The 12538-nt window shown below is 57.7% G+C and overlaps 1 protein-coding gene across 1 annotated transcript in view; it reads left to right on the forward strand.

Annotated features, from left to right (window-relative positions):
• Positions 1-317: 317 nt before the first annotated feature.
• Positions 318-12538, forward strand: part of EPHA2 (EPH receptor A2) — a 31439-nt gene continuing 19218 nt past the window's right edge. Inside the window, exons 1-3 of the mRNA XM_026660113.1 lie at positions 318-475; positions 9328-9395; positions 11955-12534. Of these exons, the coding sequence (XP_026515898.1) occupies positions 391-475; positions 9328-9395; positions 11955-12534 (733 nt within the window). The 5' untranslated portion in view covers positions 318-390. The remainder of the gene's footprint in view (positions 476-9327; positions 9396-11954; positions 12535-12538) is intronic.

Below are 12538 nucleotides of genomic sequence, written 5' to 3' on the forward strand. Positions count from 1 at the left end.
AAGGAGGCGGCGGGAGGGGCAGCATTTCTCAGCTTGCTCTGTTCCCAGGGATTTACCATATGCCCCCGCCTGAAGCTTTGCTGCCCAGTAGGAGGACACCCCCCCCCCCCCCCTGGGGTGAACAGGATGGCACCGAGATGAAAGGTGATATAAGATCAAAGCGCCCGGGGCTGATGAGTCCCCCTTTGCTACTCATTTTGGTGCTCTGTCTCTTTAAGGCATTCCTCAGGGAGTGGCTTGGGTGACATCAGCTCAGGGCATGAATGAACAGGACTGAAGTTTCCCACAAACTCCCATTAAGTTGTTCATGGCAGGAGGGCGCAGATAAGGCCCCAGCAGGAGAGAGACTCGGAGCATTTCAGCCTCTCCGGAGGGGCCCAGGCCAGAGCCATGGAAAGCGGATGGGGACAAGCCCCCTTCTACTTCGCCCTCCTGCTGCTCCCCAGCGCCCTGCTCAGCTCCCGGGCCAAAGAAGGTAAACACGAAGCTTTGCCCGGGGTTTTGGAGCCAGAGGCCGGGTCCACCCCACCGGCCGCCCCCTTGGGAACTCGGCGCCCCTCTCTGGGGGGGGAGCGGGGAGGAGTGAGGGTCTTCCCCTGCCTTGATTTCGGGTTGATCCGCCGCCGATCTCCTCGCGTGGGGCCCGCGACACGTGTGTGTGTGGGGGGGAGAGGGGCTGAGAACCGAGGCCGTGGCGACCAAAGGGGGGTGTGGCCCCAGGGGCGAGTGGGGGGCAGGAGCTGGCTTGGCCGGGGCGGAATCCAGAGGTGCCCGAAAGAAAGAAAAAAAAAAAAACGCGCCGCGGCAAAGATTTGCAGGACACCGAGCAAGTTTGATAAACTCCCGTCGGCACGTCGCTGTTTCGCAGACAGGTTGATTTAGCGGCGCGCGGGATTGGGTGTGACTCCGGATCGAGAGGCGCACTCATCCCCGCGCGGTGAGTGGCTAGGAGCGGGGATTAGCGAGCAGGCACCTTTTGGCCGGGAAGTGTCACGCGTGGGGGGGTTGTTCGGTGGAGGAACCGGCTGCCGTGGGTAGGTGGGAGAAAATCGCCCCGGGTGAATGGATTTTCCCCGGCTTCACATACCCGGGGGAAGGCGAGGGGCCCCTTCCGCCTGCTCCGAGTCTGTGGAAGTCGCCTGGCCCCCCGGGAGAAGTCGCTATTGCACCACTTCGGCCCAGGGTGGCTGATTCAGGGCGATGTCACGCTTGGCCCGAAAGTGCGAGCAGTGACACCTCGGTTACACAACCGCCTGGCTCGCCCCGATTGGGACAGGGCCCCACAAGCCCACGGCAGGGCCAGGCAGGAGGGGAGGGGGCTGACTCACTGGTCGGAAGGTGCATGAGGTGTTGCATTGCATGGTGTGAACCATTAAAGGGTGTGTATGTGGGGGTGTCTTTCCTCATTTTGTCCAGAAGATTCCTTCTTTACATGCAGTTCTGCCCATTGTTAATTGAGAGACTTTATTAATGTGTTGCCTGAATGCTGCTTTTGTAAAAATGTCAATTGCATGAGTGGTCTTTCTCCTGACTTAGAAACCTCCCAGACACACCCATGATATATCAGAGAGAGGGCCAGATTCTGCTTTCAGTGACACCAGACTAAATCTGAATTTACCGCCGCTGATTTCTAGTAAAGTTGCTCCAGATTGACTCTGGCCTTTAGCGTTCCGAAGCCAGAATTGTTAAATTCAATTTTGGGGGAGGCAGAGGAAAATTGGTCCCAAATTCCAAGCCGTACTTTTACCATGTAATGCTTCCAGACAGGTGGGGCCGAGGTCCGACTCAAAGCTTTTCCAGAGTTTGGATCTAGGCTTTTTGGGTTTGGGCCCATGTCTGAAACATTCCCAGCGTTCTAGGGTTTCACCTACACTCCTGGGGATTGCCGCCCTGGGAGAAAAATCAAAGCAGATTGAAGCAGAATTCCTGCCTGAAATATTTAGGACAATATCAGGACAATATTAAGAGTTGTTTAAAAATCAAATAAACTTTTCCCTATCCTTCACTCACCCCTTCGCGCTGAGTGATTACAATGACCAGGACAAGGGTGCTTCTAGGGGTTAAGTATCAGGGGGTAGCCGTGTTAGTCTGTATCCACAAAAACAACAAGGAGTCTGGTGGCACCTTAAAGACTAACAGATTTATTTGGGCATAAGCTTTTGTGGGTAAAAACCTCACTTCTTCAGATGCAGAGCATCTAGGGGCTGTCTTCTTTCTGTGTCCTGAGTAAGTAGACGCACCTTTATACTGGTATAACTGTGCATCCATATACTGCTTTAACAAGATCTGTTTCTACACTGATATAGTCATCAGATTGCTACAAAAACCGGTGTGCAGACAAGCTCGCAGGGGTCAGTAACTGATCTGCGCAATGGTCAGACTCCCACTGGCTTTGAGCCTTGGCTTAGGTCCAGAGAGCAACTCAGGCATGCTGCTTGGAGGCCCCCGGGATGGCTCCCAAATTTTGATCAGCTCCAGCTTCAGCCCAAAGCATGGGGCTGTTCCGATCTGGCGTCTGAGTTCTCTCCATGATAGAGATCCGGGGTTATTTGCAAAATTCCCACCTAGAACTGAATGGTGGGACTGAGGATGTTTGTCTGGACCCGTCTTTCATTCAAAGGAGCCATTAGAAAAGCCATTGGATCTAACTCTGAAATTTTGTGTGTGTGTATCTTTAAAAAAAAAAAAGTATTGTAAAGAAATCCAAACCCTAGGTGTTGGCACATGACACCAGGATGGTTTTGGTCCGATGCTGAGTTATTGGATTTCTTTTAAAAAAACCAAGCCGAGTGTGGTTTAGGCATGGAGGAATTTGGAATAATACGCACGCTTGGGCAGATGGGCTGTAATTGCTCAGAAAGACGCATAAGAATCTATTGCGTAAATAGTGATTTAAGGCAACCCCCCCCCCCCCCCAAAAAACCCCAACAATTTAACAGCAGCTGCTAATTTGGGGCGCTTGGATTTTTAAGTACTCAGCACGGGAGCTCGTTTTGTGGGTGCCCGAGATTTGATATTGCTGCCTCTCAGGTTGGCCGCCCGCAACTAGGAGCCGCTCTTGGATATTAGACCATCCTTAAAACCAGGCATCGCTACCACAGCTTCCCCGCGCCGCCTGATTAGCTCCCACGAGAAGGAGCCGCTGGAAGGTTGTGGCAGTTTTTCAGATTAACGTTTGCGTTTGTTGTTTTCCAAGTGCCAAAAGTAATTGGTGTCTAATGTGGACTAATCTCTTGCCAAATTGCAGTTTCCAATTAACATTGCTGTGGAATGAGACGAGGGCTCCCCGCATCTATTTTTATGCTTTTTATGCTGCAATATACCAGCAAAATCAGCTGCTTTAAGAAAACGTGCTTTAAATCAGTCCTTGGGCTATAACCTTAGAAGTATAGTCAAGGGTGAAATTCTCCTTTCCGATCTGCATGACCGATCTTGACATTACTATTCTGTTACCCCTAGGAGTAACGATTCTGCATTAGGGAAAAAACCCGGAGTTCCTCCATACGTAGGGAGAGCAAACCATGCTAGATGAGGGGCCAGAGGAGATCTTTGCCATTAGTCCAGAGCCCTATTATTACAGTTAATATGCTCTGGGGGTCTGAATGCAGATCTACAACTGGAGATCTAATCCCTGCTCTGACAACCGGCTCCCTTTTTGGGGCTGGTCTGCATTGCCTACAATAGGCTAGGTAATTCTCCACCAAAGATAGAAGCTATGGTGTAGATAAGTCTCAGATGTTCTCGGTGGGGCAACGCATGCGGTGGCGGGCGGGTCCCATTTTATCAGCCTTTGTGGCCTTGAGCAAATCACTTCACTTCTCAAATAAGATTTTTCCTTTGTTGATTTAATGTTTTTAATAGCCAGTTAAAACAGATTAAACCCCGCACTGAAAAGGGAAGGGAGAAAAGGATTAAAATGGGGGGGGGGCAGGGGGGGGGGGGGGGAAATCTCTTCCAGCCTGGGAAAGCTTTGCCTGGATGACAGCACAAGCAGAGAGACAGACAGGCAGACTGTGATTGGGGTTTCCCCCCCTCTTGAGTAAAACACTTAAATAAAACCTCGGAGTTGGGGCTGCTTCGGTGACCAGGCCCCCCGTGTGCAGGCCAAGGCCCGCTGAGATGTTTGTGTTGTTCACATCGCCTTCCGAGTAGGTTGGAGGGGGAGATAGTTAACGTTACAGAGCACGCATGACAGACGCGGGAGCTTTGCTCACCGAGGCCCCGATCCGGCACAGCCCTTAAGCACATGCTGAAGTCCAGGAAAGCACTAAGCTCAGATCCTCGAAGGTATTTAGGTTCCTGACTCGCACTGGAAGTTAGGAACCTAAATCCTTTTGGGGATCGGGGCCTAAATGCCCCCAAAGTCCAATGGGATTGAAACTGGGCCTGAAACCGGCGTTTGCAAAGGCTGGGGCGGTGAGTCAAGAGATCCGGGTTCCAGGCTCTGCCACAGAGTCACTGTGCAGCGTCACTGCCTCGCTCTGTGCCTCGGTTTCCCCAGCAGAGGAGTGGGGGGAGCGATCAGCCCTGCAGCTGCCCTGTCAGCTACAAAAGGGGGAGATTCAGATGAATCTTTGCAAAGCGCCGGGGGCGGGGGGGCGGGGAGATAAATGGGCGAAGAAAGCGGAGGAAGCAGCACCACCAGGCGCCCTGGAATGACGGGGATGGAAACGAGCTGAGCCCACCTTGGCGTATAACTAAGCCCGTGGCGTTAGCTGGGCAGTGGCAGAGACGGGTCGCTGCTGGCAGCCGGCCTGTAGCCACGAGAGAGGAAATGAAGGGCCTGAGTGAGCTCCCTGGTTGAGCTGCTCCGGGCTGGGGGTTCCTGCCGAGCCAGGAGCCTGGGCACCACACCCGGTTTGCCTGCGGATTGCAGCCACCTCCTCTCTCATATGGAGGCGCGGCTGGTGGAGGGGCAGGTCCCAGCACGCGATGTAGCAATGCTGGGAAACAGGGTGCTAGGATGGGTCGCCTCCATGTGCTGCAGGGGGAGGGTGGTAGTACCCAGGAACCTTGTTGGGGTAAGCGATAGCCAGCTCCTTCCAGGAGTGCAGCTCGGGACGCAGGGAGCCGCTGGGTGGTGACGTTAGGCGGCACGGGCTGGGTTAATTAGTGTGGGGGGCCAGAGGGAACCCCAGGGTCTGTCTGCAGCCGGCAGCCTCGAGGATGGATCCTCTTTGTGTTTATCACAGGCCCTCCTGTGCCCGCTCTGCTAAACTCTCCTCCCAACAGCCGCCTGGCTCAGGGGTCTAGCTCACGAGACCTGCCCCGTCCCAGGCGCACGGGAGCTCGGAGAAAGCCCCTGTATAAGACCAGTCATCAGCGAGGCTTTAACTCCTTGGCTGCTCTTTCAAAACCTGCTGTGACTTGTCAGGTGCAACCTGCTGATGGAGCAGGAGGGAGCGCCCTCTCCCTGCGTGGGCCAGGGGCTCGCCCCTGCTGCTAGCCAGTAGGCAGGGGGGTGGGACTGGTGCTCGGGCTGAGAACTCTCAAACTCGGCTCGCTGCCGCTGTGCGAGATCCCGGCTGTGCTTTCCCTCACTGCCACGGGGAGGAGGGGGTATGGGGGTGCAGGAGAACCGGGAAGAGACCTCCTGTGTCAGGAAGTGTATTCGGATCGGACCCGCAGAACTAGCCTCCCACATCCTTTATCCCTGCACAGAGAGGGGATGCTGGCTCCTGGATCAAAGAGATGGGGCGGGGGAGCCCATGGAGCTGGGCTGTCCCATGTTAGCCGGGTGGGCCTGAACCCCACCCCCAAGCGCCCTGCTGGGGCTCTTCTTAGGCACGGGTTCATTCGCCCCTGGATTAAAGGCATTTCCAGCCCTAGGGCTGGGCTGGGCCCGAAGGCAGGTACCAAAAGATGGATCCACAGAACCAAAGGGGCTTCGCTGCCCAGCCTGCTGCCCAGGTCCAGTCTGCCCCACGGATCCACCCTGTACTTGCCCCTATCCAGGAACCCGCCCTTAGCCGCACCACCGCAGGCAGCGCAGAGGGGGTGCTCGGCTGGGTATAAGCGGGGAACTGTGAAGGCAAAATGGAGTCTGGAGCAACCTTGGGCAACTGCCCTGGGTGGGAGTGGAAATGCAGGGGCTCGTCGGAAAAGCGGGGCCCAAGCTGGGTCACGTGGGGGGGTGGTGTGCAACGGGGCTTAGGGACCCTCTGGGGTGCAGAGCGTGGATTGCCTGATCTGTTTGGTCCTCCTGCAATCCGGCCCCACCAAGGCGCCGTCCGGTCAGCTCTGAGGGTGCGTCTACACGGCGATCAAATGCAGCCACCGGTCTCGCGGCCCGGAGCAGCTGTCTCAGGCTGCAGGGCTATAAAACTGCAGTGTAGACGTTCCGGCTCGGCCCGGTGCCTGGCCTCAGAGACCCTGGCGCCTGGGCGTCTACACTGCAACTGGACAGCCCAGCGAGCCCAAGTCAGCTGACCCGGGCCAGCCGCAGGACTAGTGCCACGTAGCCCTACCCTGAGATGTGGCGGCAGGGAGCACCCCCATGCAGCAGGCAGAGCCCAGTTCTTTCCTCCCCAGCAGCCGGCTGGTGGGTAGCAGGACCTGCAGGTCCTTTGGGAGGAGCAGAGGCCCTGCTGTTTCTCATGCCCACCTGGTGGGGCTGGCAAGGGGGGCGTGTTTCTTTAAGGGAAGCTGGCGGGCTGGAGCAGGGAGATCTGGCCACTGCTGCTTTAGGGAGGGAGGGAGGGTGTGGCGCCAGCTCTGCTGCCCTGGGAGAATCACCATGAAGAGATTCCCCCCCCCGCCCCCTCCGCTCCCCAGCAATAAGTTAGAACAGAGTGAGGGGAGCCTGGGGACTGCAGCCCGTCCCAGGTGGCCCGGGGCCCCTCGGTGTCCAGGCTGCAGCGTTCCTCCCCCTGACTCCATCCAGGCTGCCCCTGGCTCGCACAGATCTGAGGGGGGAGAGTCGGGCCCCTCTTCCCCAGCCTGAACCCTGGGCTCCGTAACAGCCCGAGCCAGGAGCCCATGGGGTTCGTGCGCCTCTGGCCTGGCCGATGCCCTCCACCGCTCGCTCAGAGATCCCTGATGCTAACACATTCCTGGCTGGCTGATTCACTGGGGCTTGGCAGGGCCCTGATGGGCTGGGTAATTGCTTCCGCTCAGGCCTGGGCTGCTCGCCCTTTGATTTCACTGCCCCTGTCATGCGGCTGCTGGGTTATTTGTTTTTCTTTCCTTCTTTCCTTCCTCTTTTCAAACCCATCTGATCCCTTGGCAGGTCCCAGCCTCCGCCCCTGGGCTGATGGGGACAGGAGGCTCCGGCCCCGGCATGTCTGAACATGTCTTGTGAGGGTTTGGCTGGCTGAGGACAGGGGCTTGCCATGGCAGATCCGATCACTGGCCAGTCAAGGCCAACAGTGGCCAGTGCCTGTGGCTTCCTGTTTGTTATGTGCCTGTGCAATGGTACAGTGCTCCAGCTGGTGGGGCTAGGGGTGTAGTTCTTTCCTGCCCCCTGTGCCATGATCTGCCTTGTTGTCATTACCTTCACTTTGCATGGCTCCAGTTTTTGCTTGTGGTTGCAAAATAGACTCGTCCTCTCAAAGACTCCCAACCGCAACGTTTGCCTTGATGAGGAAAGATGGCCTTGTGGTGAAAGCCCTGGGCTGAGACTCGGGCCGGCTGGCTTCTGCTCCCAGCTTTTCCACAGGCTCCCTGGGTGATCTTAGGCAAGTCGCTTACTCCTTCTGAGCCTCAGTTTCCCCACTTTAGAATGAGGCTAATCACACTCCCCTAATCACACTCAGAGCATTATGGGGGTAAATCTCTCGGTAATGAATTAGGAGGTACTTGGAGTGAGGAAGCTGCGGAAATGCTTAGAAATCCTGCAGCGGTGAGTTACACAGGTTGGCAGTGCGGTGTGTGAAGACGGGAAGGGTCTTGTGGTTACAGCAGTGGTTTTTGTGAGCCAGACCTAGGAGAATGAGGGTTACCCCCTCCCCACCCCAGCCCTTCTTCCAGGCACAGATAGCACCAAGCAAGGCCTAGCTCCTGGGACTGATTCTGCTCTCACTCCCAGCGGTGTAAAGCAGGAAGGCAATGGGGTTACAGCACTGCAAGTCAGGGAATAAGCAAGAGCAGAAAGAGTGGGGTGAGGCTTCCTCCAGCAATCCTAGCCCAGCCCATGTGCTGAGACCCAGAGAATGGAGACAGACACCCCCCTCACCCCCGGCCTCCCCACCCCGTTCCAAGCCCCCTTGGAGGCAGAAGGGTTGGTTTGCAAGCTGCAGCGTTACGGTAATGAACGGTTTGCAGGCTTGGCAGCTGCGAGCAGCCGCTGGATCCAAACCGGCGTCTGGAAGAGATTTTGTTCCCCCAGCACCGCGGCTCCTTCTCACACAGTGGAAAAAACTCTGGAGAATGGGAGCGCTAAAGAGGAAAACCCCGGAGGTGACAGGGATCATGCCTGTTTGGGGTGAAGGACCAGCGAGTCGGGGGGGGGGGGTGTGCAGCAGGAAGGACTGAATCGGATGCTGCCAGCACAGGAGTTAGCAGAGCAAAGGGGCATCCTGCCTGGTATCCTGTCTCCGAAGCCGCATGCTTCCGAGAAAGGCATTAGACCTGCTACTGCAGTGATAGGGGGAGGGAATTCCTGCCTGACCTCTGTTGAGCTGGTGCCCTGAAGCATGAGGGCTGATAACCTCATAATCCTTATCCCAGCTAGCGCAGATTCATCTTTGTCATAACGCCATTGACTTCATTGGGGTTACACCAGGGATGATTTGGCCCTATTGTCTAACCCGACCTGGCTTCCTCTTAGCCATGAGCAAAGCTAGGCCGGCCTGATCTTTGCCGGAACCTCCCTCTTGCACCTTTGGATCCTCTGCCCTTTCCTCTCGGGCTGCCGCCCTGTTCTCTAGCTCATTAGTCAGCTGCTCAAATACGGGGAATGAGGGCAAATAAAAAAGCAGTCCGGAGATAAGCGTGAGATAAGGGTGCTGGTGTCTCCACCCCTGATGGTGACTGCCCAGCACCGGGGGTATGACGCTGCTGCAGCCCCTGCGGCTTTGGGGACCCGGCACAAAGGGGCAGGGGAGAGTGGAGACCAAGGCCATAGGAAGCGAGTGCCTGCGTTGAGAGGTTACTCCTGGGCAGAGCTGTCCTGCTCCGGCTCTGTGCTGAGCTGCACGGCCACCCGGATTTCGTATTGCCCCGCTCTGGGGAACAGCCACCATCGGCCCCTCGTGCCAGCGTGCGAGAGCGGAGGGTTCTGATCTGGGCCAGGCATCTGGTTGTCTGTCGGCGGGATGAGGTGCCTGCCGCTGGGTTGTATATTCCCCCTCCCCTGGTCTAACGGTGTTCGTTTGCTTTCCCTTTCAGTCGTCCTGCTGGATTTTGCCATGGCCCACGGGGAGCTCGGCTGGCTGACCCATCCCTATGGGAAGGGGGTAAGTCTGAATCCCTAGCGCTAGGCGGGAGCTCTCGGGTGGGGGGAGAAGGGGGGAGGCTCACTCCGTAGATCCGCTCCTGATTCACCCTGGGGTTAGCGAGAGGAGAATCCACTTCGACGTCCGTTGGGAGGCGGAGGACACAGGAGGTGCCCATGCCTTGATTGGTGATCAGACCCTCTGGGAGTAGCAGCCAGGGCCTAGGGAACTCTTTGCCTTTCCTTTCTGGATCCTGCCCACCCTCAACTCAGTTTAAATCCAGAGTAACCGCTCTAGTGTAAATGGCAGCGGAATCTGGCCCAGCAATGCTGGCTAGTGATGGGTGGGGAGCTTTTCAAACTCAGCCCTCCCCTTGAGAGGGAGTGCCCAGCTCTGACATGTGATGTGAATTGGGTGGGCTGTACAGGGTACATTTGCTTTAAACATAACATAGGCCAGGGCCAAAGCTCAGGGTGGGGAGGGGGCGGTTTGTCCTTCCATAAGCAGGTTCGGTTTATTGCCCAGAGATGGGGGTTGTGATCTTGTCCGTGATCTCATGTGGGCTGGGGAGAAGGCTGGGCAGCCCCGGGGCTTTGGGTGGTGGCTTTAAGGGCTCACCACAGTCACTGCTTTTCCACAGCCAGTTTTTAAAGTTGATCAGGTCAGTTCAAACCAATCCATGACTCCAGCCCTTTGAGAGCCCCTTTGGTGTGATGATCCCTGGCCCTAGAGGGGGGTAGAGCCGTGCTGGGGGCCTCAGGAAAGAGCCGGGCCCTGCCCGACGGGAGCTGTCCTGCGGGGCGGCGCACATCCCGATGTAGGGAAGGGCACAGGGGGCATTTCCCCTAGCAAGGAGCCGAAGATCAGGCTCTGGAAGGAAGGCAGGGCCTTGCTTGGCAGGCCTCTGTGGTGGGGTCTTTGGAAGGGATGTAGGCTAGAGATCAGGCAGGGTCCTATTGCTGCTTGGGTGGGTGGGGAGGCTGGAGTTAGGCATCCACGCCTTCACCCCCCGTTCATTGACCCCTCCTTTATATGGCCCCAGGTCGCACACCCTGGGCCAGGCGCTGAGCTCTGGCCATCCAGCCCGGCACCACCGATGCCGGAGAGACTGCTCTGGATTTCCTGGCGGTCACTGAGATCAGAGCCTGCCCCCCTGTTTCCTTGATCAGGGAGCAGAGATCGAGGTGTGGGGGGTATACTCTGGGGGGCCCCGCGGTCGCCCGATTGCAGGGGGGACGCAGTGTGTGAGGGGCTAAGTGCCAGCCGTGGGGCATCAGCAGAGCTGTGCGGGGAGGCCCAAGGGTGGAATAGCAGGGGCAGGTCTGCAGTGGGGCTGCAGGAGCTAGCGGCTTCGGCCCAAGGGGGCCAGCATAGCAGGCTGGTGCATTGGGGATGGCCGGAGGGTGGCTGGAGCTCTCAACACACGCTGTGGGGGAATCTCTTCTCCGGCCCTGCCAGACTGCCGGGAAACGTTCCAGCCCCTGGGGGAGTCGCATGGGGTGGGCGGGGAGGCCAGGGGGCTGCCGGGTGGGATCAGATGTCCCTTGTTTGCAGCAGTGAGGAGACCCCCAGGCTGGCTGCCCCTTCCTCTTCCTCCCCCCGCCCCAACCCGAGCGGTTATTTGTTTTGGTCTCTCCAGGCAGGTTTCCTATCTCCTGCCCTCCTGTGGGCCATGTCAGGAGGTTAATTGGCCGGTGTGTTCTGCCCTCCGCCCGCAGGACTGTGCTGACAAGTTAATCCCCTGGGTTTGCTAAACCTCGGCTATTTCCAAGGGCCAGGTGGAACCCGGCTGGCTCCAGCCCCAGCCCCAGCCCCGCCTGCCTCTCCCAGCCCCAGCTTTTGCCCCAGCCATGCTGCCAGCCCCATCTGGCTCCCAGTGGAAAGATACCCATTGATGTCAAGGAGCGCAGTGGGTCAGAGTGTCGTTGGCTGGCCTGGCTTCCCAGGAATGGGATGAGATTGAATTTAATTTCCAGCATGTGGAATAATTTGGAAGCAGGGCCCCCCCTATGGCTGGGGTGAGAACCAGTCGACAGTCCTGGCTCTAGCAGGGAGTGGGCAGCTTGGTCCGAGCTCTGTGTTTGCACTTTGCAGGCTTGTGCTGGGCACCCAGAATCAGAGGCCCCTTAATAATGTTGGGCCTGAACCGCCACATGCCTCAGTTCCTCCATCTGTAAAACCAAGGTTGGTCTCTTGACCTGACGAGCTCACCGGAGGGTCGAGGATCAATATCCATCCCTGGATAATGGCAGCGTATCTGTAGGAGGCCAGGCTGTAGGCAGCGGAGGGGGCGGGCGTGGGGCAAGTGGTATTGGGCATTGGGATCAAACCGCCCGTGGCTGCCTTCGGTTGCAGGGCGGAGCCGAGGTAGCTGCTGGGTTCGGCAGTTCCCAGCTCCCTGCTTCAGGGCATGAGCCAACCTCCAGCTGAGGGGGTCAGGAAGAAACGTAACCAGGGGCCCTGCAGGGTTTCTTGCACCGTCTTCTGACCATCCGAGAGAGGAGCCGGGCTGGCAGTGCCTAGGCTCCAGCCCCGGCAGCCCATTTTGCTCTCATTTAACCCCTCGTCTCCCCCGGGCAGTGGGATCTCCTCCAGAACGTCATGAACGAATCCCTCATCTACATCTACTCGGTCTGCAACGTGATGGAAGGTGACCAGGACAACTGGCTGCGGACCAACTGGATCTACCGCAGCGAGGCTGAGCGCATCTTCATCGAGCTGAAGTTCACGGTGCGGGACTGCAACAGCTTCCCGGGCGGGGCCAGCTCCTGCAAGGAGACCTTCAACCTGTACTACGCCGAGTCGGACGTGGACTACGGCACCAACTTCCAGAAGCGCCAGTTCACGAAGATCGACACCATTGCGCCCGACGAGATCACCGTGCGCGAAGACTTCGCCTCCCGCAATGTCAAGCTCAACATGGAGGTGCGCACGGTGGGGCCCCTGAGCCGCAAGGGTTTCTACCTGGCCTTTCAGGACATTGGGGCCTGCGTGGCCCTGCTCTCCGTCCGCATCTACTACAAGAAGTGCCCCGGCGTGCTGCAGAACATGGCGCTCTTCCCCGAGACCATCGCCGGCGCTGACTCGCAGGCGCTGGCCAAGGTCAGGGGCACGTGCGTGGAGGATGCGGTGGCCAGCGAGGAGCCCAGCATGCATTGCAACTC

This window comes from Terrapene carolina, unplaced genomic scaffold, assembly GCF_002925995.2.
Source record: "Terrapene carolina triunguis isolate 2854851 unplaced genomic scaffold, T_m_triunguis-2.0 Scaffold714, whole genome shotgun sequence".
NCBI classification, from domain to species: Eukaryota; Metazoa; Chordata; order Testudines; family Emydidae; genus Terrapene; species Terrapene triunguis.